Here is a 27,173-nt window from a genome sequence, read left to right as displayed (position 1 = left end):
CACACAGTAACTGGGGATGGTAACAAAAAAAAATGTAAGCATAATATCCTGAGCTTGACCAAAATATTTTTCTTATACTTTAACAAGCCATCATTCAGATTAAATAAAAAAAAAACATGGAAAATTATGTTTTTTATTTTTGAATACCAGTGACGTGCGGTGAGGTTCGTGGCTGGTGAGGCACTGACTCTTTCAGAGTCAGATTTACAAATATTATATTTTCATATTCATTTTAAACAGACCGTTCACCAAAAGGATACCCAAAATCTAAATATTGGATTGTTCTTTCTTAGTAAGATCCCATTTTCATTACAATTGTGGTCTTACCTTGACTTGAAGATGAAGTCCATGCTCTCCTTCTGGACAACAATCTCTATTACTTTTTTGTAAAAGTGGTCCTTATCTTCCTGTAGTTTGAAAAGTCTAACTTGTTGTTTGTGTCTACCGTCTCTGCGTAGTAACAAGAACCTGTGGGCTCACGTGCAGACTTCAGTGTGGCAGAGGTCATGGCTGCCTCCCCTGGTGCTTTTTTCATTGCCGTTATATGATGAGACCAGCGAGCCTAAATATCATATATACGTGAAATAAGTTATTTAGAGAATATGGATGGCGAGGATACATTTAATAAAGGGATCTACAAACATTACATTGGTGACATACAGTGAGATGGTAACAGGCATGCGCTTAGGGCCCGCTTTAAGGTGAGTGCCTCACCTTACCCCACAGTAAACAGGCTTGAGCGCGCTCACAAAATAAGTGCCCGCGCTAAATTAGTGCCCGCGCTCCAGCAAGTTACTGTGGGCCAGCGCCATATAGATAGAAGTCTATACGGCGCTGCTGTGGGCTTACGAGAGGCAGAGCTCGTCCCTGCCTCACTTCTCATCGCTACCCGTAGTTGTAGCGGAGCTCGGCAAATTTGCTGATTTTGACTATAAAAAGCGATTGGAATCCTACATAAATCACACTTACAACACAGATCTGTGGAGACATTTTATTATTATTATTACTATTTAGTTTTTCTTTAGTTGTTTTTCCGTTACATTGGACTGGAGTATGACAGGTGAGGCTCTGCCTCCCCTGCCTCCCCTGACTGCACGTCGCTGTTTAATACCCTAGCTGAAATGGAACCGAATGCTAGGAATGACCCAAATATGTAAAAAAAACATGTTTACATTTGCTGTTAATTCATTATTTGATACCCAAAACAACAACAATGGAACATGCCGAGAGTCTGTTGCTGCTTTAAACTCCTGCATTTCCTCACAGGGATTAATACATGTCTGTCCGTCTGTCCGTCTGTCTACTATCCTCCACTCTCCTTTGTCCACCAGGTGGTGATAATGCACCAAAAGCGTCGAATAAAAACCGCAAAATGAAGCGTAGAAGAAGAACGCGTCACGTGACCAGAACTGTTTAATCAAAATCCATGCTAGATTCATCACACCGTGGGAACAGATATAAACAGCACCAGGTGGATATTAAATATAGAATAACCCCTGAGGAAGATGCGTTGTCTGGGCTCCGTGCAGCACAAGATCCCGTGCGTGTTCCTCACGGAGGTGAAGGAGGAACCGTCCAGAAAACGCGACTGTCAGGTGAATGCAGACACCCAGAAACATCTAGAGACTGCAGCTGATAAAGTAAAAACAAAGGGTGGACGTGTATGCATTTCTTATTAAAGAAAAATAAAGAAAAAGCAGGTAGTTTTTTTTTAGTAGACAGTACGCTTATGTTTGAACTTAGACGCATTTCCTCCTCTCCTCAGTGATGCAGGAGTGATTACCATTGACTTACAGTGGTGTACTTGCCCAGTGTAATGCAATACAATGCTTTGGAGTCACTGGGTCACATGACATTCAAGCTATTACAAATAAATTAGAGATTGAAAAATGCAGATTAAATTAAAATAGTCATATATAATAATAGGTGGACTAAAACACAACAACACATGTGTTTTATGTGTCTAGTGTGATAATATAATGCTGCTGAGATTTGAATTAGTCAATTAGTCATGAACAGGATATGGAAAGAATACTTGGAAATTAGGAACTGCTATTTTTCTCAGATAGATCTATATGAAATGAACCAAAATATGATTTTGTAAATGGAATTGTAGTTACACTAACATTGTAGTTTTTATATTTTTCCTCTGAATTAACTGAACCCCTGTCTCTTCAGCAGTTCCAGGTAGTCGCCACAGAGACCCTGAACCCCGTGGCTCTGGAGGCCGACATCCACGGTGCCATCACCACGGAGAAGATCGACGGCACCTGCTGCTACGTTACACTTTATAACGGTGAGCATCTCCACAATAATCACATTGAAGCCCTCTGGAGAAGGAGTGAGCGTTGTGTTTGGGCTGGGAAATATATAATAATAATAATAATAATACTACTATATCTACTGTGACATGAGACTTGATATTATCGTATATTTTGGTTCTTGTAATGTTGTAAGTGCTGTAAGTGCTGTCTTTCCCTGGTGCACTGTAGAAAAGTAATATCATTTTCTAGATTTTATATTATTTTATTCTACCCACTTAGTCCTTATATCATCGTTTCAATATTTAGTAAAAGCACCAAAGGGACTTTGCAATATCTTTATTAAAATATTTGGTAAACATCTTTTACTATTTGTGTTTCTTTATATCGCCCAGCCCTCCTTGCAGTTTGCCGTTTTCGTTGTTAAAAATAAAGAGAATATATACGTTTGAGGTTGTGTTGCCTTTACTGCTTCATATTGTGATATGTTGTTGATTAAAAAAACTAGCATACTAGCAATTATCTAAGTACTCCATTTGTCTTAAAAAAAGAAACAATCCTTCCTCTAGAAGTAACTTTTTCGGTTAGTTTTGTTATTTTTTCCGCAGTAGAGAGGACTCAAAGTGACCGTTTCCTGTTTTCCCTGCAGGGCATCCTCACCTGTGGGCTCGCCTCGACAGGAAGCCCAACAAACAGGCGGAGAAGAGGTTCAAGAAACACCAGCACCAACACCGCAGCTGTAAAGGTGATCATCTGTTACATCAGTGTTTCTCAAACTTTTTCCTACCAAGGACCACTTAACCAATAAAAAAACACTCGCGGACCACCTAACTCCACAAATATCCCAAAACGTATAGTTTTCTAGAACAGATTACAAATCGCCTGAAAATGGTTCAAACAAGTGGCAACATGTGTGACGAAGGTGTTGCGCTGGGCTATATCATGCAACCAAAAGTGAAACTTAAGCTCGCTCCATTGAGGAGATATTCCCGTGAGAGTGTGGAAAACTTAAACGTATTTATTTATTTCAAATGTGACATTTTACCAATATACTCACGGACCACTAGTGGGCCGCGGACCACACTTTGAGAAGCACTTTGTTACATACAAAGAACAAATATAATAGTAAATAGAGTTCATATGTATAGTATTTCATTAGTGTTTGTAAATCATAATACGGTTTGCTGTTTGTCTAAAATAAATGGCACATTATATTTCTGTTATTTAAACACAGACAAAATTAAATATATGGAGTAAAACTCTTTAAAAAGTCATAGTACAGTATGCTATTAAATGTAAAAAAACGTCATATTATTTCGTGCTATTAACACATAATAACTCACATAATAAATAAAAAGTAAAACTATAGAATACTTTTGCAATATTATGAATGAGTAATAGTATAGTTTGCCATCAAAAAGTCAGATCTAATTGGTGCACCAAGTCTTTCTTCAATACTTTAGTACATTCTCTGTGGACGGTTCCGAAAAGGAGATTAAACCCGTTTTGTTTGGTTGTTTTCCAGGTTTCTCGTGGGACGTCGAGGACGATTTTAAAATTGTTCCGGAGGCGTGGATCCCGGCTCTCAGAGTCCAACATCTCAACGGACATCCGGTCCCCGACGAACACGGACACATTCCAGGTACTGACGACCATTACATGTCATACTCAAAACTGTGGACAATCCCCACAGGAGCAATTTGGGGTGAAGTGTCTCAGGGACACGCTGACTGCAGTTAGACTCGAACTTGGTACCCCCTGATTCAAAGTCCAGCACACTAACCACTGAGCCACAGCCGCACATTACTCACCAAGTAATGGAAAAATCACCTTTAAACTCTAAACTATTAAAAGTCCAAATTGCAAGTGCTAGGTACATGTGTTTGGATTTATATCATCCCTTTTTCGTTTCCAAATGTGGTATTTCAGGCCACATCATTTTAACTTCATGGAAGATTGAATCCCAATTAGCTAGCATAATTCAACAGCTGTGTTTGATTTTCATAAAACACAATGACCTCACCCTGCTTACCACAACAGTGTACGCTGCTTATTAATATATGGACCATAGTAGCATCTGTTTAACTAGAATTCATGGTACCATTGGCAGAGTAAATACAGCTTTACTTCAGGGAGAGTTTTATAACCGAGTGTAGCTCATACAGAAATACAGGGTGTAGAGATGTTCCTAAAAACTCCCATCATTATCGTAGCTCTATATGGTGCAGCTCTAACCTGGCCCTTGTGTTCAGGCTGGGTCCCGGTGCAGAAAGACAACAAGCAGTACTGCTGGCACGGCTCGGTGCTGGACCCTGAGGGGGGGGCGGTTCTGGTTCTGAGGCCTGGCGGTGATGAAGATGAAGAGGAGCTGGAAGTCTCTGCCGTGCCGCTGGTCGACCTGATGGAGCGAACTCTGGAACTCATCGGAACAAACGTCAACGGGAACCCTTATGGTGAACACATTTGATTATGTTTGTCGGACATTTCTGAGCAAGTGCAAGTGGTGGTTGTTTAAACGCCAAATCGTGTTTGTTAATTTAAAAAAAAAAAAGACTTTTCAAAACAACTTCGGACATTTCGGAACTAAAGTGGGAAAAGTACTTCGGTGTGAACGCGCCTTAAGCTATTTCTCCACCTTTCCTGACATTCTTTAGTGTTTTAAAATGATTATATTTCCCGGGTAATGTTGGGTTTTGAAAAGGCGTCTCAAATCGATGCTTGATCATTTACTGTAGAATCTCCCATATTCCAAAGCTGTGTGTTCAGGGCGGCATACCTTAAATATCTATCCTATTTAAAGCGAACCTGTCCCAAGTCTATTGTGCTCAAAGGAAAACCGTAACCTTTATTTTATATATTTTTTAAGATTAGGCTTTGATAATTGAGTCCCTACATTTATAAAGCGCTTTTTCTGGTGCTCAAAGCGCTTACAAGCAAGTAAAACAAAATAACAACAAAAGTAGAAAGTGCTAAGCTAAGTGGAATAAGGGGTTAGTTGATTAGGAGTTGAAGGCAAGAGTGAAAAGGTGAGTTTTGAGGGATTGTTTGAATGATGTGAGAGTGATGGCGGATCTGACGTGGCTGGGGAGGGAGTTCCAGAGTGTGGGGGAGGCTGCGAAGGCCCTGTTACCCCAGGTCCGGAGCTTTGTCCTGATTGGCTGCAGTAGGTTAGCGTCAGCAGACCTGAGGCGACGGGTTGGGGGTGTGTCGTTGGATGAGGTCACAGAGGTAGGGGGGGGGCAAGGTTGTTGAGGGCTTTGAAAGTGAAAAGTAAGATTTGAAAGTCAATGCGGTGTTTGATGGGGAGCCAGTGGAGGTCATAGAGAATAGGGGTGATGTGGTCGGAGCGTCGGGTGGAGGTGAGCAAGCGGGCAGCTGAGTTTTGGACATATTGGAAGTTTTTTTTTAGTGTGAATGCAGGCGATCCAAAAAGTATGCTGTTGCAGTAATGGCCCGTCCACACTACAGCTTCAAAAACGGTTTCCAACGCGTCACCCCATTCACTTTGAATGGGGTGACGTCACGTTGCCTCGCTTTTCGCCGAACTCTGGGTAGCAGAGCGGAGCTTTCCTGGCGTTTCAGTTGAACATTGTTCAACTTTTGAAGCTTCTGAAGCTTTCGGTGGAAGCGTCAGCCAATCAAATCATATACCAGTACAAGCTCTAGCCAATCAAACCGCTGCTTGTGTGTCAGGGGCGGGAGATTCATGTGATTGGTTGTTGGTCGAGCTTCAGACACGCCCACCGGCAAGCTTTTTTTGAAGCTGTAGTGTGGACGGGCCGTAATCCAGTCAGAGTTTCAGCAGCGGTCAATGAGAGGGAGGGTCTGATGCGGGCGATGTTCTTTAAATGGAAGAATGCATTTTTTGTGACCTGGTTGACGTGAGGGAGGAAAGTGAGGGTGGGGTCGAGGAGGATGCCAAGGTTACGGATGTGAGTGGAGGGGTTGACAATGGAGCCATCGATGGTAAGAGAAACATCTTGGGTTGAGCGGGTAAGTGACTTTGGGCCAATGATTATAAGTTCAGATTTGTCACAGTTAAGTTTTAGAAAATTGTTTTGTGTGGTTGGAGAAATTGATTTTGTTGAGAGGTAGCTGTGTGTCATCAGCATAACAGTGGAACTATGTTCTCGATGCCACGTTTTGAATACTGATTTTTTCGTAACTTTACCTGTTACCTTTTTCGACATACAGTCAAGCCTATTTTCCTTGAAGGACAAATATTAACCTTTATTTTAGATATTTCTTAAGATTAAGCTTTGATAATTGAGTCCCTACAACTATGTCCCTGTTTCAATGCCACATTTCATATTATGTGAAGACTTTTTTCCTTCTTACTGTGTTGAATTTAGTAATAAAAAAGTCACATCAAAGTATTTCACAAAAAAAGTCAATTCCATAGTTGAATATTTAACAATAAAATCCATTGTATAGTATGTGAAAGAAAGGCATCCTCCTCATCACATGCATATCATACTTAGTTTAATGTAATACAATTAATGTTTAACGGAGACATTTGTACTATATGAAGACATTATTGCATTGTCTCTCATTAACCCCGCTGTGTGTCCTCAGGTCTGGGCAGTAAGAAGCAGCCTCTGCACCTCCTGGTGTCTCACGGGAGCTTCGGGGTCAGAAACCCCCCCACGGTGGACTTCCATCAGATCAGCTCGTGGCTGAGGGAGGGTCCGGGGGGCCGGGTGGAGGGCCTCGTGTGGCACTGCAGCGACGGCACGCTCATCAAGGTGAGAAGATACTCTCAGTGTGAGATCACTTAAAGGTCACCTATCAAAGCTATTTTCAGGCAATAGCATAGGTCTCAGATATATGAAAAACATGTCTATGAAGATCGCCCGTTCTACCCCTCTATTTCACTTCCTGTTCCTTTTTACTTCCTGCTTCTTCACACACATGCTCTCCAGTACAGGTTAGCTCTAAGTGTTAGCAATGCTAATGTAAACACCGACCATATTACGTCCAAAACAGTCGGGCATTGTTTCTGATAGGGCCGTGGGTCCACATTTCAGATATGACGTCATATCGGACGCAAATCTGGATCAGCTCCGTTGTTCCCCCGTTTTTAGAGATTTGGGTATGGAGGAAAAGAGAGGGTTTTATTTTCTGACGCTGCGTGAGTTCCCCGACACACCGGGGACACATAGTGATGTAGAAAAAGACATCATAAAGTGCATTTTGCGTGATAGGTCCCCTTTAACACACACTGAGAGCAGCATGGTGGGAGAACATCTGATACTTCAGTTAAAGCTTCAAAACGTAATTGTAAAAAATACTAGTGTTTCACATTTTCCAAAATACTATACTTCACTTTCTTATTTTTTTTTTACTACACTAAGACTTTCTTTCATGGTTTTTCTACATACTATAACATTGATCTTTTTCAAAATGTCGACTTACTATACCATGACTTTTTTCGACATGTTACTATGACTTTAAGTTTCTAATTATTTGACATACTATGACTTTCTTTTTGTACTTTTTCCAACATATACTGACTTCCTATACTAGGACGTTTCTCACATTTTTTAACATACACTATAACTTAAAAAAAGAAAAAAACGTTTCGACATACAAACATTTTCCAACTTTTTTGGACATGCTATGCTAAGACTTTTCTTTTTTTCATTTTTTGACTTTTATTGACATCTATTTTGAATTTTTTTCTACTTGTTTTGATATATTATAATATGATTCTTTTTTTCACATATACTGACCTTTATGAATGTTTCTATAGGCAAGGCAAGTTTATTTATACATTTTAACACAAGGCAATTCAAATGAAAGACATTAAGGGCATTAAGAAACATATTATGAAATGGTATTTAAAAACACAAATTTAAAAGCAAAGATAAAACATGAATACCAAAGGTAGATTAATTAAAGTCACAGTGCAGTGTGAGAGAAACACATCTGAAATGTTTAGCTCTGACTCTCAATCATTGCTCACTTTTTAGCAGAAATAGTTTTCTATGACCTCACTTTCTTTTTTAACTTATCCATTATCTCAAGTGTTTCATGCTAAACGAACCCCCCTTTGGAAAATTATAATCTGACCCCATGGTACCTTTTGGTTTTCCCCCAAACTATTCCTCTTTTTTATTTTTAAATGCACATAGTTAAGTTTACCTTGTCTTTCTAGGACTTTTCTTTGGTGTCCTCCGTGAACCAGGTTCTTGAAACCAAAACGGCACACGTACTGTAGGGGACTTTAACCCCAATAATGACTTTAACTACTTACAGTACGGGGGGACTTTAACCCTAAAAATAATAAGCCTGAATATATCAATTAAAACCAGCGGCAAAATGGCATTTAAAAAGCCAAGATATTAAAAGAATACACTATACTACTGTATGACTTCAATTCATATTTCTCTGTAATACCACTAAGACTTTTTTACATGGTTTGACATCCTATGACTGTTTTATTTTTGAGAAACAATATTTTTAAATATGTTTTGGAAATATAATACCAGGATTCTTAATTTCACATTCTATAATATATATTTTTTTGATAATACCATCAGCTATTTAACATCTAATATAATGTTTTAACTACCTGTAATCCCGTTGAAGGCCTTTAAATGTTATCTGTTGATCTGCAGGTGCACCGTCACCACCTGGGTCTGCGCTGGCCGGACGGGGGGGCGAGCCTCGGGGAGCGGCCGGTGGTCGTGCGCGTGGTCGGGGGGGAAAACACCGACAGGAAGGACCTGTTCTCATCGTTCTGCAGACTCAACGGACAGCGATTCAGCCGACTGCAGGACGTCCACTTTGACTCGTAGACAAGGACTAAAACGCTCCTTTTCCCCCGAGCTTCGACTGTGACCATCGACGAAAGCAGCTCGATGATGTCGCTGGTAATTCCATTCGCTTTCAGAAACAGCTTAAATTAAAAAACGGCTTGACCAAATGTTCCAATAATTATCTGTAAATATTGTATCTTTCATAGCAAAGTGAAGAATAAACGACGAGTATGTAAATATTTACGTGTAACTGGTTTTTATTCAATAGTCTGGTAAGTATAAAATCTGCGTTATTGAAAAATATACAGAAGAACAATATACCAAACTGTACAAATATAAAGAAATAAATATACTACATACATCAACAAACCAAGAACTGTGTGTTAGAGAAATAGCTGCCTCATGAAAACCTGAGATGCTACGTAACTGTTCACTGATTTTATTCATAATTAAGTGGAAAGCGCTATTTAAATGTGTCTCGTCTTGAGAAATCTTTAGGGCTGGACATCGACATAGTGCCGAAAGTCAATATCTATCTGGAGAAATGTCTAAAGACTTTTTTTTACTTTTCTAACTAACCCTAACCCACTTACTATGTTTTACGCTGCAAAAATGAGTCCACAATGTAAAAATGTCCCGTTGCTAAGAACATAAGTTATTCCAGGCAAACATGCTAATCAAAAAGATATGGTCAAGTGTTAATGACGCTTGAATAAAAACAAAAACTTAAGGGTGAAACAAACATAACATTAATGGTTAATCATCCCTGAACTTCCTGCTGCTGATTCTCCACTGATCAAACGTATGTCTTTACTAAAGTATGTCTTCAGCCCTCAAGATCTAAATGAATAACCTGTAAAGTGTTGAAGACTGATAACCATAACAGTACTTCATGTGCAGTTTAAACAGAGATTTAAAGGCACAGTACCCCGAGTTAACTGACGGAGACGACGGGCAGCTCCACCTCCACTCCGAACTTCTCACACACTTTCCTCAGCTGCTCCTCCAGCAGGATGTTCTTCGTCACCTCGGAGTTGTAGTTGTACTTCAAGTCCTCGATCTCTTCGAAGAACGACGGGTCAAAGTTCTCCAGCTCTTCCTTCAGCTTCTTAACCTCCGTCTGGAGTTGTGTTTTCTCCGTCTGGGCGACGTGAAGGAGCTGTTTGAGCGCACCGTTGTCTGAGGAAACAACGAGAGAGGAGTTGTTATTGTTGTTTATTATTACATGTGACATCCTGGCTCACTTTGGACGAAGGGCTCATAATGTGCCGTTTCATTAAACACCTACAAAACCGTTTTACTGACCATTTCTTACAATATATAAACTGTCTGACAAATAAAAACAGTTGGCTAAAACTTGCACATGTTCAATCATAACTTTTTTATTTTACATTCGATTGCATTAAGGCTTCATGATATCCTTCACAGTAGACATTTGAACATATACAATTGCTGATCACCACTTTCATTGCATTTTGGATGATTTAGTCAACTTTGTAACACCCATGGTGTTCCCGGTGTCACGCACGAACGCACGCACGCACACACAACAATTTGACACATCTCCCGCTCTTATGTGCCCATCCCCCCACATGGATCACACCTGGCACACCAATACATGTTCAGTGTCTATTCTTTGTATATTTACTGCAGTGTTTCATGTATACCAGTAGTCTGATATAATATTTACAGTTTGAAAGGGTGTTAAATGAAATGTGGTGATGATTAATGGTTTTTGTGTTAATGTAATAGCAGTTAAAACAGGAGCGGTAAAACTTACACCAAAGTAAGGGGAGGGGGGGGGGGGAAATGAAGACAATAGGAGGGTTAAATGTATTGTAAACAACAGCCGAAATAAGAGAGGTCAAATAAATCTCACAGAGCTTTAGTTAAATGAACATTGGTGTGTTCTGAAGTCTCACCTAGTTTAGAGGATGTTTCCCCGTATCTCTCACTGTACTCGTTCAGCTTCTGTTTCAGCTCCGTGTTCTCCTTCTCCAGATCACTGCTTAACAATCTTTAGATTTCAAAAACAACATATTAGTTTTAAAGTACGGAAAAAACGATACTTTTACACATTTTTCAAAATGTTTCGACATACTATAATATTACTCTTTACCCAAAAATGCTATGACATTTTTGCCATTAATAGTGCCTTCCATAACGACTTTTCCCATTTTTCGACATACTATGATATATCTTCAAATAACTTCAACATAGGGCTGCTCAATTAATCGCGATTACGATTATGGCTTGCAACGATTACGAAAACAACGTAATCGAAATAAAACGATTATTTCTTTATTATTATTATTACTTTTTTTTTTTTTTACATTTTTTTTTTTTTTCAGTTGAGGTATATTTAAAGTTCAGGGTAATCAACTGTTAAAAACTACTGTTCACATTTTTTTTCTCCAATAAATGGATGTTTCCAAAGTCAATGAATAATCGCATTTAATAATCGCAATTACAATTATTGACCCAAATAATCGAGATTATGATTTTTGCCATAATCGAGCAGCCCTACTTCAACATACTTTTCTATGACAGTGTTAACACTTTCTATGTTTTGGTCATATTACAATATGATTTCTTTCATATCTTTTGACATACCCCTTTGACATTTCCCCCCGCCCTTATATCACTTTATCAGGTGTGTAGTTAACGACTCGTTGCACTTTTAACAAACCTATTTTTCTGGAGCTCCTTGGTAAATCCGCCTTCTGTCTTTCCGGCTGAAGGGAACCTTTTCAACATGTCAACCTAAGGAAAATGTATATTACACTTTATTCCATATTCGACACAAGCTTGAGGCCAAATGACAAATCTAAAAATGGAAGCCCTTCACTCACTGCTGTTAATATGTACATTAATGATCTAGCCTGTACCTGGTCTTCCAGTTTCCGGATGTTTATCTGCGCGTTCTCCTCACGCTCCTTCGTCTCCTTCAGCTGTTGTTTCACTTCAGAAAGGCTGGAGGTCTTCTGGGAAAGATCCTTCTCCAGCTCCTTCATCTTGTTCTCAAACATTCTGCGGATACAAGTGAAAGAAGCCATAGATCACACTGAGTAGACTGTCCTTAAGGCCTGCAGCTTCAACATAATGTCAAGGTTTTGAATCCCTAAGCCTATAATAATAAATAACAGTAACATGTACGGCAACCTTCATACAAGAAACGCAGCGAGAAGTGTTTTAAAAACAACTAAATAGACATAAAAACAAGGATAATGTCACTTAATAGGAAATTAGGTAGGAACACTTTGTAGTGACAGTGACAATAAGGTTCAATTAAATGAGAGAGATATGTGAAAAGCCTGAGTAGGAAGGCGTTAATAGAGACTGGAATGAATAGTTTCTATCTCTACTGCTGCAGATTTAACTGTCCAACCACAGCGCCTAAGATAAGACTAATAGATAGTATTAAAGGTCCCCTATGATACTGTTTTTCATCAATATATTACAGGTCTCAGATAAATACAGAACCTGTCTCTGAAGTGTTTTGCTCCAAACACCTAACAGATCATTGCAGCATTACCCATAATCCCCTCTGTTTCAGCCCTGTTTCCAAAGTGCTGATTCTCTGTCTGTTACTTTAGATGAAAATAAGGAGCCCCTCCCCACGCCCCTCTGAGAGAGATTTGGTTACAAAGAACTCAATGGTGCTCTAGGAGGAGATTCAGGTGATACGGGGAGGGGGGGTTACCTTGGTTGCTGATTGGCTAATGGTTACTCAAGACAAAACATCGTTATGACATCACAAAGTGGCCAAAATCTGATCAGCTCATTTTCAGGTTTTTATAGAAATGGATCAGGACAAAAAGAGAGAGAATCTTTGTTCCTGAAACTTTCAGAGTCTCTTTCCACAGAGGGGACACATGTTGATGTAGAAGAGACATGAAGAAGAGGGGACACATGTTGATGTAGAAGAGACATGGAGAAGAGGGGACACATGTTGATGTAGAAGAGACATGAAGAAGAGGGGACACATGTTGATGTAGAAGAGGGGACACATGTTGATGTAGAAGAGATATGAAGAAGAGGGGACACATGTTGATGTAGAAGAGATATGAAGAAGAGGGGACACATGTTGATGTAGAAGAGACATGAAGAAGAGGGGACACATGTTGATGTAGAAGAGACATGAAGAAGAGGGGACACATGTTGATGTAGAAGAGACATGAAGAAGAGGGGACACATGTTGATGTAGAAGAGACATGAAGAAGAGGGGACACATGTTGATGTAGAAGAGACATGAAGAAGAGGGGACACATGTTGATGTAGAAGAGACATGGAGAAGAGGGGACACATGTTGATGTAGAAGAGACATGAAGAAGAGGGGACACATGTTGATGTAGAAGAGACATGAAGAAGAGGGGACACATGTTGATGTAGAAGAGACATGAAGAAGAGGGGACACATGTTGATGTAGAAGAGACATGAAGAAGAGGGGACACATGTTGATGTAGAAGAGACATGGAGAAGAGGGGACACATGTTGATGCAGAAGAGATATGAAGAAGAGGGGACAAATGTTGATGTAGAAGAGATATGAAGAAGAGGGGACACATGTTGATGTAGAAGAGACATGAAGAAGAGGGGACACATGTTGATGTAGAAGAGACATGAAGAAGAGGGGACACATGTTGATGTAGAAGAGACATGAAGAAGAGGGGACACATGTTGATGTAGAAGAGACATGAAGAAGAGGGGACACATGTTGATGTAGAAGAGACATGAAGAAGAGGGGACACATGTTGATGTAGAAGAGACATGGAGAAGAAGGGACACATGTTGATGTAGAAGAGACATGAAGAAGAGGGGACACATGTTGATGTAGAAGAGACATGGAGAAGAAGGGACACATGTTGATGTAGAAGAGACATGAAGAAGAGGGGACACATGTTGATGTAGAAGAGACATGGAGAAGAGGGGACACATGTTGATGTAGAAGAGACATGGAGAAGAGGGGACACATGTTGATGTAGAAGAGACATGAAGAAGAGGGGACACATGTTGATGTAGAAGAGACATGAAGAAGAGGGGACACATGTTGATGCAGAAGAGACATGAAGAAGAGGGGACACATGTTGATGAAGAAGAGACATGGAGAAGAGGGGACACATGTTGATGTAGAGGAGACATGAAGAAGAGGGGACACATGTTGATGTAGAAGAGACATGAAGAAGAGGGGACACATGTTGATGAAGAAGAGACATGGAGAAGAGGGGACACATGTTGATGTAGAGGAGACATGAAGAAGAGGGGACACATGTTGATGTAGAAGAGACATGAAGAAGAGGGGACACATGTTGATGAAGAAGAGACATGAAGAAGAGGGGACACATGTTGATGTAGAGGAGACATGAAGAAGAGGGGACACATGTTGATGAAGAAGAGACATGAAGAAGAGGGGACACATGTTGATGTAGAAGAGACATGGAGAAGAGGGGACACATGTTGATGTAGAAGAGACATGAAGAAGAGGGGACACATGTTGATGTAGAGGAGACATGAAGAAGAGGGGACACATGTTGATGTAGAAGAGACATGAAGAAGAGGAGACACATGTTGATGTAGAAGAGACATGAAGAAGAGGGGACACATGTTGATGTAGAAGAGACATGAAGAAGAGGGGACACATGTTGATGTAGAAGAGACATGGAGAAGAGGGGACACATGTTGATGTAGAAGAGACATGAAGAAGAGGGGACACATGTTGATATAGAAGAGACATGAAGAAGAGGGGACACATGTTGATGTAGAAGAGACATGAAGAAGAGAGGACACATGTTGATGTAGAAGAGAAATGAAGAAGAGGGGACACACGTTGATGTAGAAGAGACATGGAGAAGAGGATTTTGCATAATAGGTGACCTTTAACATTGTTCTGACCTTGTCAGCACGGTAGATTTCGAGGTCTTGCTGCCGGCCCCCTCAGAGATGGGTTTGGAGAGAGAGGCTCTCAGTCTCTGCTTCGTTTCCTCCAGCTCGGCCTCCAGCTTCTCGTTGGTCACTTCCACACTCGCCTTCGTCACCTTCATCCTCTCCACAGTTTCCATCTCCTGTAACCAGAGAGGGCAAAAGTACACACATCCTTTACTGAAGTAGAAGTACAGATACTCTTGTTTAAAAATACTCTGGTGAAAGTAGAAGTACTGACTAAACTTCTTTACTCAAGTAAAAGTAAAGAGGCTTTGAAATCTACTTCAGTAAAAAGTACCCATAACTAGCAGCTGTTTTAAAGAGTACCTGACCTCCCTTTATATTAATAGAACAATAATGTCATTGTTAGCTAATGAATGGTGACCAACGGCAACATGACAACGTTTCCATTGGTCCCTCTTCTTTAGAGAAGACCAGGAAATGATGGATACACGGATCGTGTTCAAATCAATAGGCACGCAATGACTCTAAATAATAATGATCACGCCACCAAACACACATTCAGACTAAAGGAACCAGCCTGTTTGGAAAATGAGAGAAGTAGAAAGTACAGGTATTTGGGTTCAACATGTAAGAAGTAGAAAGTACAGGTATTTGGGTTCAACATGTGAGAAGTAGAAAGTACAGGTATTTGGGTTCAACATGTAAGAAGTAGAAAGTACAGGTATTTGAGTTCAACATGTAAGAAGTAGAAAGTACAGGTATTTGAGTTCAACATGTAAGAAGTAGAAAGTATAGGTATTTGTGTTCAAAGTGTAAGAAGTAGAAAGTACAGGTATTTGTGTTCAAAGTGTAAGAAGTAGAAAGTACAGGTATTTGTGTTCAACATGTAAGAAGTAGAAAGTACAGGTATTTGAGTTCAACATGTAAGAAGTAGAAAGTACAGGTATTTGTGTTCAACATGTAAGAAGTAGAAAGTACAGGTATTTGTGTTCAACATGTGAGAAGTAGAAAGTACAGGTATTTTTGTTCAACATGTAAGAAGTAGAAAGTACAGGTATTTGAGTTCAACATGTGAGAAGTAGAAAGTACAGGTATTTCTGTTCAACATGTGAGAAGTAGAAAGTACAGGTATTTGTGTTCAACATGTGAGAAGTCAAAGTAAAAAGTCGTCAGAAAAATAAGTAGTGGAGTAAAGTACTGATACCAGAAAAATGTACTTAGGTACCGTAACAAAGTATTTGAACTCCACTACTTCCCACCTCTGCCTGTCTCCATATCAAACAGGCACACCCAGGTGGGATAACAAGAGGAGTAATCATGTGTTCAGAGGGGTTTTATAAAGTTCTAAATATCTTTGGAGTTCAACATTTCTCATTTCAACCTGCTCATAAAGAGCTCATTTCCATTCACCCAAACTTGCTGAGAGACGTTCCACAATGTTTACTACGTCTTGAGCCAGCATGTTTTAAAATGAGCTGTTTTCTTTTTACTTCTTTGAGGTCCATCAAAGATACATTTCCTTCACATTGTGTCAGTTCTTTTGAATATAGACGTATAACTCCAAACGTATTAAACATTCGGATGCTTCTCTTAATTAGGAGTCTTAACACTTAGTGAGGCAATAACTAAACGTGTATTCACCCTTTTGATCTCCTTGCGTAGACGTTCGTTTTCCATCACTATTTTCTCCAGTCCTTTGGTTTTAGATTCAAGTTTGGATCTCAGCTCAGCTTCACCGGCACTCTTCAGTTTCTCATAGTCCGTCTACAGAGAACAACAATATTTACCGTCAGCTGCAGAACAGAACAGTTAAGTATACAAACAATGTCTATGTTTATTTTTATTTTCATGGCTCTGTTGTTTGAGTTATATTGAGAAGCATTTTTTTTTTTTATTTTTTTTTTTTATATAAATGTTTTTGGTTTCGTTAGTGTGGGCATGTGCGGGTGGAGGGAGGGAGGGGGGAGTGTAGTGAGTGTCCTGTGATATTACAATCTATGAAATGGCATCGATTATTGTACACTATAATGAAAGTATAAGTACTATAAAAGTATACAAAGAAGTAGTAACAGAATTATAGTTGACGTGAAGCTACGGACCTTCAGTCTGTCATTTTGTTGCTCCAGGGCAGAGATCTTGTCTTGATTGGACGACGCCCCGGACTTCTTCAGGGTCTCATTCTCTCTCTGCACCCTCTCCACCACCTTCTTCATCAGCCCGATGGTCTTCTCCAGCTCTGGGACTGTCTTGCCGCTGTGACCGGCCTGACGACCAACACAAATGAGATTAGCTTTCATAATCTACAGATGCAACAGGAGGTTGGTTGATTCAATATTAAAGGAGAACCTCAGCAGAGTTTCATCGACCGGTATATCATTTTTTGTTATTACTGTCGATTTGTATTCCATATTTTATTCAATTTCTGTGTAAATACTGTTGAATTTGACAATATTTGTTATTATTTTTAATAGTTTTCTAGTTCTCTATATGTGTTTTTGAATTTTTGTTATCAAGTCAAATTCCTCGTACAGTACGTGTCAACCTACCTGGTGATAAACCTGTTTCTGATTTATTTTATTTGTGTTTCTCGGTAGATCAAACGTTTTTCCATCTTAAATAAAGACTTTTTTTTTTTTTTTTTTCTGTGTAAATGTGACTTTAGATACGTACGCCGCGTATATGCATCAGCTTTTTGTCCACCTCTGCCTTTTCCTTCTTCAGCGCGCTGCACATCTCCTTCAGGTCCGCCACTTGATTCTGTGAAATCAAAAGGCTCTCTTTTAAATGTGCTAAGTTATGATACTAAAATGACGGGGTCGATTTTATCACTATAACTGAAATCATTGTTTGGTTTCAGGCAAGTTCATTTATTTTAACACATTATTTGAAAAAAAATTGTTTCTAAAACACAACATGGTACAGATGAATATAGATATATGTATTTGCTTTTTGATTTGACAAAAAACTAATTTCAGTTCTCGTTAGAAGGTCAAATTGAGTGGAAATCCAATATGACCCGTCTCAATCCTTCACCTGGTCACCATGGCCTTTGACCCCTGACGCATCACAGTCCAAGTGCTATTTATTTAATGTTTACTTTATTATTTGCCCTTCTTGTTTGTTTATTTGTTAACAGCATTTAAAGCAGCCTTGGGTCCTTTGAAAGGCGCTATACAATGTAATCTATTATTATTATTATTATTCATAATTGAGTGGTGGGGTCTGTACTTGCAGAGACCCCGCAGCTTTCCTCAACCTTTCCTTCCTTTCTCCTCAGTTTGCTGTGCTCTGGACTTTCTGTGCATCAACTAGGGGCAACATTAATAACATGTTTATTTAGTATAGCACCTTTCACACTAATATCATTCACAAAGTGCTTCACAAGTAAGAACAACAGTTCAAATGTAAGACCACAGAAACATGAGTACAACATGAGGCAGAAACTTAAGGTCAACATAAAAACAAAACACAGACCAGGTGGAGTCCTGAGAGGACACACACACCTCAAGTAGAAACAAAAGCCAATGTAAAAAGATAGAGAGAACGTATCAGCGGACACAGCGCCAAGAACAAATCTGGTTTTGGCTTTAATTTATTTTAATATGACGGGGGAAGGATTTCTTAATATTGTTATTTTTTTAGAAGAAATATACTTTGCTGGATCACAAGGCATTGAGAATGTTGTACTGTTCACTTATTTTACCATTTTTCATTTATTGTATAGAAGTGTGGGGCAACACGTACACGAGCAACATAAAGCCATTGTCAATATTACAGAAAAGGGCAGTAGGGATAATTCATAAAGCTGACTCAAGAGAACACAACAGAGTGCTTTGAAGTCAGGACTCTTGAAACTCAAAGAAGTAGCTGAGCTGCAGACATGATCAGTAACGCTCAGGGCAAAAAGCAGAATGTATATTTACAACCGTTGTTTGTTTTTGGATCAGACAAGGAAGACCACAGAAGGAAATTAAATGTTAAGCATCCTTATGCAAGGACTACTCTTAAGCAAATGTGTATTTCGGTGGTTGGTGTACAATTGTGGAATTCTCAACAAAAGGATCTAAAGAACTGTATATTTATTTTTTCAGTTAAAGGCCATGTAATGCATCTAACACAGGTGTTTTTTAACATGTAGTTTAGATATCACCAGAATAAAAATAAATAAAAATGTTTAAAGTTTGGTCATAATTAAATGACATATACGTTAAAAACCGATGTTGGTTCCGAAGTTTGCCGAGTACGCCCCCGATCACTCCCGAACGAGCGGTGACGTCACACGTGGCAAACATTGCCATCTGATCAAATCAGTCCAAATGGCAAGCAACGCGACAACTTCAGACAGCGACAGCGAGAGCGATCATTCAAGCTCAGATTCGGTGGGTTATCTGGATTCAGTTACAGAAGTAGAGAGTGAACCAGCTAGCCTTTCACTTCAAGGCATCTTGCCTTATCAGTACGAGCCTCCTGCCCGGCAATCGAACAACGAGGCAGAAACTTGTGAAAGAGAAGCGGATTCCGCAGCCGGCGAGACTCGAGTCAGCAATACTGAATGGTAAATTCAGTTTTATTTAATTTGACCTGCACTAAATGTCGATCTTAATTTGTCATCTGTTCCTCACACGTCCGGCAGATATTGGTTTTTTTTTTAATGTTATGTACAATATTCTGGTGTACATGTCAATGCTGTGAAAGCATGCCCACTGCAGATGAATGTGTATGCTGCAGAGAGATCTGGCAGGTGATGGAACAAATAGACAGTTTGCAACCTACTGACCAGATAGCAGAGTCCTGAATCGGGTCGGGTATCCGTGGGTGGGCCTACCCGACGGGTGACCCGCAAAAAAGGTGATTTGCAGGTGGTATTTTTTCAAACGCTTTTTTCCGGGTTCGCTTCTGGGTAAAACAAAGATGATGCGGGTCCGGTTGCGGGTGTTGCATAATAAATATATTTAAACAATAATAATTTAGTTTAATGTTTAAATCCTCAGACCTCTCCTCCGCGGGACCGAGCATAATCATAACCTCTGCAGTGCATCTATCTGCTGCTGAGCGCACCACATTCTGAATGGCTGAGGTGAAGCTCTCTATAGCGGAGAATACACAATTTTCAATAACTCTTCTTCAAGAGCGAAATCCAACGTCTGGGAGGCTTTTGGTGTCATCCTAGATGGAGAAAATAAACAACATCCCAGGCTTTTTGAGCCAAATATGCAACTGCGTGTGTTAATAATTGCACGTTGTCACTGCTTATATATATATGCGGGTTCGGGTCGGGTTGCGGATCTTGTGCCGGCGGGTCGGGTCGGGTTGCGGAACTAATTGGCAATATGTGCGGGTAGCGGGGCGGGTTCGGTACTGCACGTCACGGGTGCGGGGTGGGAGCGGGTCTTGAAAATCAGACCCGTGCAGGACTCTGCCAGATAGAAGACACCGACGAGAAACCAAGGTGCATTATTAGCCACCCAGGCTTTAGAGAAGGCTGTCTCAGTGTTTGGACACTGAAAATAGCGTATCTTCAATACAAACAACAACACAGAGCAGTTGATGGCCCACTACACCAGTAAGTAAATATTGATTGACCCAACTGCCTATTGCAGCTTTGCTTTCATATAATACTTTTAGTCGCTACAGATATGGTACACTTTTAAAGATACCATTAAACTCTTTCAAGCAGTCAAAAACAGCTTGGCTTTTATTTTTTCTGTGTATGCAAGTTCAATGTATGCTTGTGAAAAGAAACAACTACACATGTGAGGAAATATATAAGAGGTCTATGATTCTGTCAAGCAGTCATGTATAACCTCATATTTATTTTGTACAAGTAAAATACAAATATCATGTTATAAGCCAATTTGTAACCATTGCTACATAATAGTACTACATAACATTTTATTTTTCTCCAAATATATTTATAATCTGTATACTTTTTTTTCATTAGGAAGTATCGATATAGCCTACAGCTTATCGACAGTTTGTACGTTGGTGCTGGGGTGTACTCGGCCCAAAAATCAGAGTCCCGCTGCGTGCTGTAACCGAGATACGGAAGACTTACCCTGAGCCGGGAGGCCGCTATCAGGGATTTCAATGGCCAAATCTGTAATTTGACATAAGTCATGCAGCTGAACTGGTTAAAATGGTTTCGCATGATGTAAATAATTTACAAAGTACATCATTTACAATATTATTTTTCCAAAGAAACATGTAAATATAACAACATTTTCCAAATCACAAGTTTGTAAGATTGTATTAATTTACTGTTTGATAAATAAAAAAGGGTTCTTTTGTTAATTTTTCACTTGTAACATTTTATCTTTATTGCATTGTACATTAGTCTATTTTGGTATATGTGCGAGCCCACAAATAATTAAAAGTGGTAAAAATAATAAAGATATTCAGACGTAATTCATTTTTGGCCTTACTTATTTCACTTCAACTTTTATATATTTCAGTCACTAGGCAAGTTCACTGTACTCTGGTGACATTTAGCTCAAGCTGGCATAACACCTGTAGTAACTTAATTCTGACCCGAGTTTTGTGAACAATCTTCCAGCACCCATGATCAATGTTTATAGCAATCAGGAAACATTCACAGCTCACAATTAAACATCGCTTCCCCATCATGAATTGTTAGATAAAAAAAGTTTAGCGAGGTCCGGTTACACATATGTTGAGCGAAAATAGCGGAAGGATACAAAACAAACAATCTAGACGAGGCTGGTGTTTGCCACGTGTGACGTCACACAGCTGGGTTAATGGCTGGCAAGCTTTTCGCTACCGGAGCGGAATAACACGGGAAAGTGGCACACATTTCATGTTATTTGGGGGGTATTTATGGAAAGAATCATTGATGTTGATATGTCAAATGAAACAGTGGAAAGTGATGAAGCGATTTATTAACACAGAATAACATTTATTTTGGACATTACATGGACTTTAAAGAAATTGTATAAATTAAGAAAGACGGGACTCTATGAAGCAGAATGTGAATAAGTCTATGTACTCTGGTCCTGCATTGTTAAATGTTCTTGATGTCTTTGATGTGATGTCTGTTCTTTATTTGCAGGTCCCATTGTTATTGTTGTTGTTATTGTTATTATTATTATTATTATTATTATCATGTGCCGCTTTCCTTTTCCTTATACATGTGATGTTTTGGTGCTGTTGTTTTGTTTCTTTCCGTTAACCGTCAAGTGGGAAATAAGTATTTTTTGTGTGTTTTTTTTGTGTGACCATCTATTTGTATTTATTTAGTTTTTTTAGAAAGGGGCAGGTCACATAAGATTTTATTCTTCTCCTTGATCCTTTTCGCTCTATGGTGTTTTGGTAGTCATGTTTTGTTGGCAATTATTGTACATTTGGTTTTGCGTACCATGAGCGGGACAAATACAAATGAAATGAAATCCCCAACATAATATATTGTCCCCTTTACATTATTGGTATTTGCAACAAAAATGAGATAACTGTGTTGGTGGTGGTTTGGCTTCAGCTTGGCTCTTGTTGAGGGCCCGACTTCATTGTGTCTTTCACACATACTTGCCAACCTTGAGACCTCAGAAATCGGGAGAATTTCAAAACCACCGCGGGGGGGGGGGGGGGGTCGCCGGAGCTGTATTAGATTAACACTAACATGCTTATTGTAGAGTAGAGTAGTTGTCGATTCTTGTTCTGTTTTCTGTGACTATCTGCCTCACCCTCTCAGACTTTCAGTTGCGTCCGCTACTAAAGAGACGCGCTACCATGGAAACCAAACAATGTTGTAGCTGTATTAAAGTCTGAGTGGAAACAGTCCTGAGTAAATCAGATTTTGTCAGAAATTGGGAGAAATATGACCCCGGGAGGAAACCGGGAGAGGCCAATGAAATCGGGAGTCTCCCGCGAAAAGGGTTGGCAAGTATGCTTTCACACGCCCTACTGGACACACTATCATGCGCTATGGGATACCATTGGTATATCAATCAATGTTATCGCACAGAACAACTCCTTCTCTCATGAGGTTTTGTTTACCTTGAGTCTTGGCAGGTCTTTGTTGGCCTGCTCCAGCTGGAAGCGCAGCTCCAGGTTCTCAGAGGCCAGATGGAGGTTCTCCTTTTGGAGGTCCTGGTCTCTCTGAGAGGGGGTGCCGGTGCCTCGTCCTGACGTCTATCACAAGGCAACAGAAGACACTTTATTAAAGGCATCACTGCTATAAGATGAAGGGTGAATGCTCAAAAACAAAAGCTCTAGGGGTGGCGGCGACTCGGGGGATAATGCGCCGTCTACCAACGGGAGGGGAGGTGGTTTTGATCCCTGTCAACATCCTTGGGAAAGAAGCTGAAGCCCACGATGAAGAGGTGCTTGGAAAGTCCTAAAGGAAATATAAGATAACAAAAAGGCTCTTGGGGAACACAAAACGTTCTCTACCTACAAACGAGCAATGATGGCTTTTGTAGCATAACCATAACAGACAAGGCAATACGACAGCCACACACTAACAGCATATTACCACTCACTTTTAATAAAGGACTGCCGCAACGCTATCACACAACACTAGCTCTTGAGCGGAGGGACGACAGAAGCCTGCAGTACCTGGAGCTTTCTAACTGATCTGCTGTCTGCTCTCCGTGCACGCTCGTCTCTTTTCTCCAGGATCTCTGGGTGTTTCCTCTGGACGGAGCAGGGGTCCACATCTGGATCTGCTGAGCACGGCTGTTCGGCATTATCTTCCTCGGTGACCCCGTTTGTAGTCGCAAACATTTCATCACTCAGCTCTGCCTGTTGCTCAGCGTCCTCTGGGTTTTCAATTTCCACATCATCATCATCATCATCATCTGTATCTCGGTCTCCTTCATCCTCCTTTTTCACGGGTTCCGCCTCACGATCTGACGTACCTGATGCTGGTCTTCCTGACCGATCAGAAGACTCAATTTCTTCGGTTTTATGTGTCTTTTCATTTCCTTCAACTTCAACTCTGGTTTTGTCTTCTCCCTCGTCTTCTGCAGCATCCTCTTCTCCCACGATAATGGTTTTGGTTTCTTCTTCAGCTTCCTGGGTTTGCTCTGTCTCCCTCTGTTGGTCCACATGTTGTCCCACGGCTTCAGGGCTCTCAGAGCGTCTGTATGACTCACCAGGATGCGGAGCTGCATTCCCTTCGCATGACTCGTCAGCAACATCAAAAGTGACAAAACTAATCTCTGGCAAAGCCCCGGAGCAGGAGCTTTTTGACTTCACAGCCAATGAATCACATTTAATCCGGTGAAGAAGGAGAGAAAGAGATTAAAGAATGATGAATAAAGAGATGGGAGGGAAACACAAAATGGAACTGGGACAGATCGGACAGAGAGTGGAACATGTCTTGTTCAGTGTGTGTGTGAGTGTGAGTGTGAGTGTGAGTGTGAGTGTGAGTGTGAGTGTGTGTGTGTGGGGACATGAGCTGCCTACTGTACAACAGTAATAAACGTCAGCTCTGTAATCTCTAATGTATATAGCGCTGACATTTTCACTTAATGAAAGATGGCTAAAAAGACAGATGTCTTCAATGAAAATCCCCAAAGCAACAGTAAATCAACTACTGAGATATTTTACTAAAGAAAAACTAGCAATACCTCAGTGTAGAAGTATTCTGATACCAGTAGAAGTCCTGCATTGAAGACTTTACTTAAGGAAAAGTGCCAAAGTAAAAATACATAAAAAGTACACCTTTGGCAAAACAGCCCATTTTAGAATATTGTATATTATATGATGTCATTATAGTCATTGATGCATTCATGTTTTCATTACTTTACTGGTGTAGTTGTTAAAGGAGGAGGTTTTTTTTTACTATATACTGCGGTGTAATTTTCTAAATAAATCAATAAAGTTCTATCTTAAGCTAAAATAAAACATGATGAGTGCCTTGTGGATAATATTTTGTATTATTTACGAGTCTTCAAAGTGACTTAAGCAGTCAAATAAATGGAGCAGAATCAAAGTGCAAAGTCGTGTGTGTAAATTAGCAGGAAAGTCAAAGTCACTTCAAATGATACTTAAGAACTGTATTTAAAGGTAGGGTAGGTAAGAATGGAGAAACCAGCTCGAGTGCGCTAGAATTTGAAAATACACAATCGGAAAAAATCTGCCCCTTCCTTCAGACTTCCTTGCAGAGCCCCTCCTCCAACACACACGAACGCGCACATGACCAATGAGGGCACGAGATAAGTTTGTGCACAGATGAAGGCTGACAGGCAGGTAGGCCATCCAGTTACTTTAGCCGGGCCGGCTCAGATGATTAGTCGTGCTTTTCACAGCGCCACGGCTTCCACAGATGACATTTTTTATGTATTTATTGTCAAAGCATTTCATATATTCATTGCTATCTGGATGTTAAGAGCATTCCATGGAATATAGCAAAGTGTTTCTGAAGTGAACTACCTACCCCACCTTTCAGTAAATGTACTTAGTTACCGTCCAACAGTGACTTGTGAAGATAAAATAAATTGATGTTTGGCACTTTTTTCTTGATATGTTTCCACGTTTCTGTTAATGGATGTTTCCACATTAGATGAATCAGCCTGTATTTGTGTCCCCATGTGAATCATCAGGGTATTTGAACATGATTAGGGGTCGTGTTTCCGCAGTACTCACAGAGGGTCTGGACGGAGGCTCTTTGAGGGTCTGGATCTCTGCAGAGTGCTGCCTCTCCTCCAGGAAGCGGTTCCTCTCAATCAGATTCTCCATGGCGTCATCACGAGGCAGCGCCTGGTGCTCTCTGAGGGTTCAGGATTTGTTGTTTAGTAAACAGACTTGAGATGAGAACAACAGGCCAGACAATGACATGGCAGGAGGTCAACATTACAGCCTAGTGTTGGATTATCACAATGCTGTTTATCTCATGCACATTTATATTTAATGTCTTTCTTATTACATTTTAACTTAAATCCTAGTGTTTATATAAATGTTTATTTCTTATTTTTATTTATATTTTTATTGCACATTCATACTTTTTCATATTTGCTTGTATTATTATTATTATTATTATCTTTTTTCATTTATATTTTATTCTAAAATGGATCAACTGTGACAAAACACCATTTCGAGGATTACTTAAGTAATTTAATTAGTTTTTATTGACAGTATATCTACATTTTCTGAACAAACATCGATTTAAAAAATTTTTTTTATACTATATATAAAAAATAATCCTATTAATGAAGATATTTTTTTAAAGTTTATTTTTACTTTTTAACGTCATAGTTAAGGTAGTTACTCAACTGTTTAGCAGAGGTGGGAGAAGTACTCAGATCTTGTACTTTAGTAAAAGTAGAAGTACTCAGATCTTGTACTTTAGTAAAAGTAGAAGTACTCAGATCTTGTACTTTAGTAAAAGTAGAAGTACTCAGATATTGTACTTTAGTAAAAGTAGAAATACTCAGATCTTGTACTTTAGTAAAAGTAGAAGTACTCAGATCTTGTACTTTAGTAAAAGTAGAAGTACTCAGATATTGTACTTTAGTAAAAGTAGAAGTACTCAGATCTTGTACTTGAGTAAAAGTAGAAGTAGTCAGATATTGTACTTGAGTAAAGGTAGAAGTACTCAGATCTTGTACTTTAGTAAAAGTAGAAGTACTCAGATCTTGTACTTTAGTAAAAGTAGAAGTACCAGAGTGTAGGAATACTCTGTTACAGTAAAAGTCCTGCATTCCAAATGTAAAAGTAGAAAAGTATTCTCATCAAAATATAGTTAAAGTAGCAACAGTAAAAGTAGTCATTGTGCAGATTGGTCCATTTCAGAATAATATATATGATATGTTTTATAATGATTGATCATGAAAGTATTCTCAAAGCTGGTAAAGGAGCAGCTAGTTTGAATGACTTTGTATACTGCAGGGTAGCTTGTGGATTTACTCCAGGTGGAACTAAAGTCTGATTTAACACTTGATTATATTTCACATCATTCATCCACATCTGTGAAGTAACTGAAGGTATTAAATACATGGAGTGGAGTAGAAGTACACCATTTACCTTGAGTAGATGTACAAAGTAGCACGACATTGAAATACTCAAGAAAAGTACCTCAAACTTAAGTACTTGAGTTAATCTACTTAGTTACTTTACACCACTGCTAAATGGTGATAAGATTTGAACGCTTGTTTTATTTGATATTGGCTTAGATATTGTTTATCAGTCATTCCCGACAAAAGATTGATGACGTAACATTCCTACTGAAATACTCGATTCATCTATGTTCACATCAATTTCTCCGTCCATAAAATGACGATGTGTAATTAGTAATGGTGATAAGACATGAT

At 39.6% G+C, this 27,173-nt stretch overlaps 2 protein-coding genes and 1 long non-coding RNA gene across 4 annotated transcripts in view; 2 read left to right on the top strand and 1 right to left on the bottom strand.

Moving 5' to 3' along the window:
- Positions 1 to 1,316: 1,316 nt before the first annotated feature.
- rlig1 (RNA 5'-phosphate and 3'-OH ligase 1) lies at positions 1,317 to 9,226 on the top strand. Of its 2 annotated transcripts, none has more exons than XM_079681657.1 (7): positions 1,317 to 1,595; positions 2,182 to 2,296; positions 2,911 to 3,006; positions 3,787 to 3,903; positions 4,514 to 4,714; positions 6,837 to 7,006; positions 8,882 to 9,226. In XM_079681657.1, exons 1-7 carry the CDS (start codon positions 1,506 to 1,508, stop codon positions 9,059 to 9,061), a joined length of 969 nt encoding a protein of 322 aa, XP_079537783.1. In that variant the 5' UTR covers positions 1,317 to 1,505; the 3' UTR covers positions 9,062 to 9,226. The 2 variants fall into 2 exon arrangements, with proteins under 2 accessions (XP_079537783.1, XP_079537782.1); XM_079681656.1 differs by having other exon boundaries at positions 1,320 to 1,595; positions 2,179 to 2,296; positions 8,882 to 9,218.
- Positions 9,227 to 9,261: 35 nt separating this feature from the next.
- Positions 9,262 to 27,173, bottom strand: part of cep290 (centrosomal protein 290) — an 84,660-nt gene continuing 66,748 nt past the window's right edge. Inside the window, 10 exon segments of the mRNA XM_079684574.1 lie at positions 9,262 to 10,201; positions 10,945 to 11,039; positions 11,712 to 11,785; positions 11,911 to 12,052; positions 14,914 to 15,083; positions 16,549 to 16,671; positions 17,007 to 17,171; positions 17,578 to 17,664; positions 22,915 to 23,049; positions 25,510 to 25,633. Of these exon segments, the coding sequence (XP_079540700.1) occupies positions 9,957 to 10,201; positions 10,945 to 11,039; positions 11,712 to 11,785; positions 11,911 to 12,052; positions 14,914 to 15,083; positions 16,549 to 16,671; positions 17,007 to 17,171; positions 17,578 to 17,664; positions 22,915 to 23,049; positions 25,510 to 25,633 (1,360 nt within the window). The 3' untranslated portion in view covers positions 9,262 to 9,956.
- LOC307039529 lies at positions 20,182 to 21,205 on the top strand. The gene is made up of 2 exons (XR_013808256.1): positions 20,182 to 20,470; positions 20,849 to 21,205. It is a non-coding gene; the product is annotated as an uncharacterized lncRNA (long non-coding RNA).

The sequence above is a fragment of the Notothenia rossii genome (assembly GCF_949606895.1).
Source record: "Notothenia rossii genome assembly, chromosome: 5".
In the NCBI taxonomy this organism is placed as follows: Eukaryota; Metazoa; Chordata; class Actinopteri; order Perciformes; family Nototheniidae; genus Notothenia; species Notothenia rossii.
This window is presented reverse-complemented; position numbering and strand designations above follow the sequence as displayed.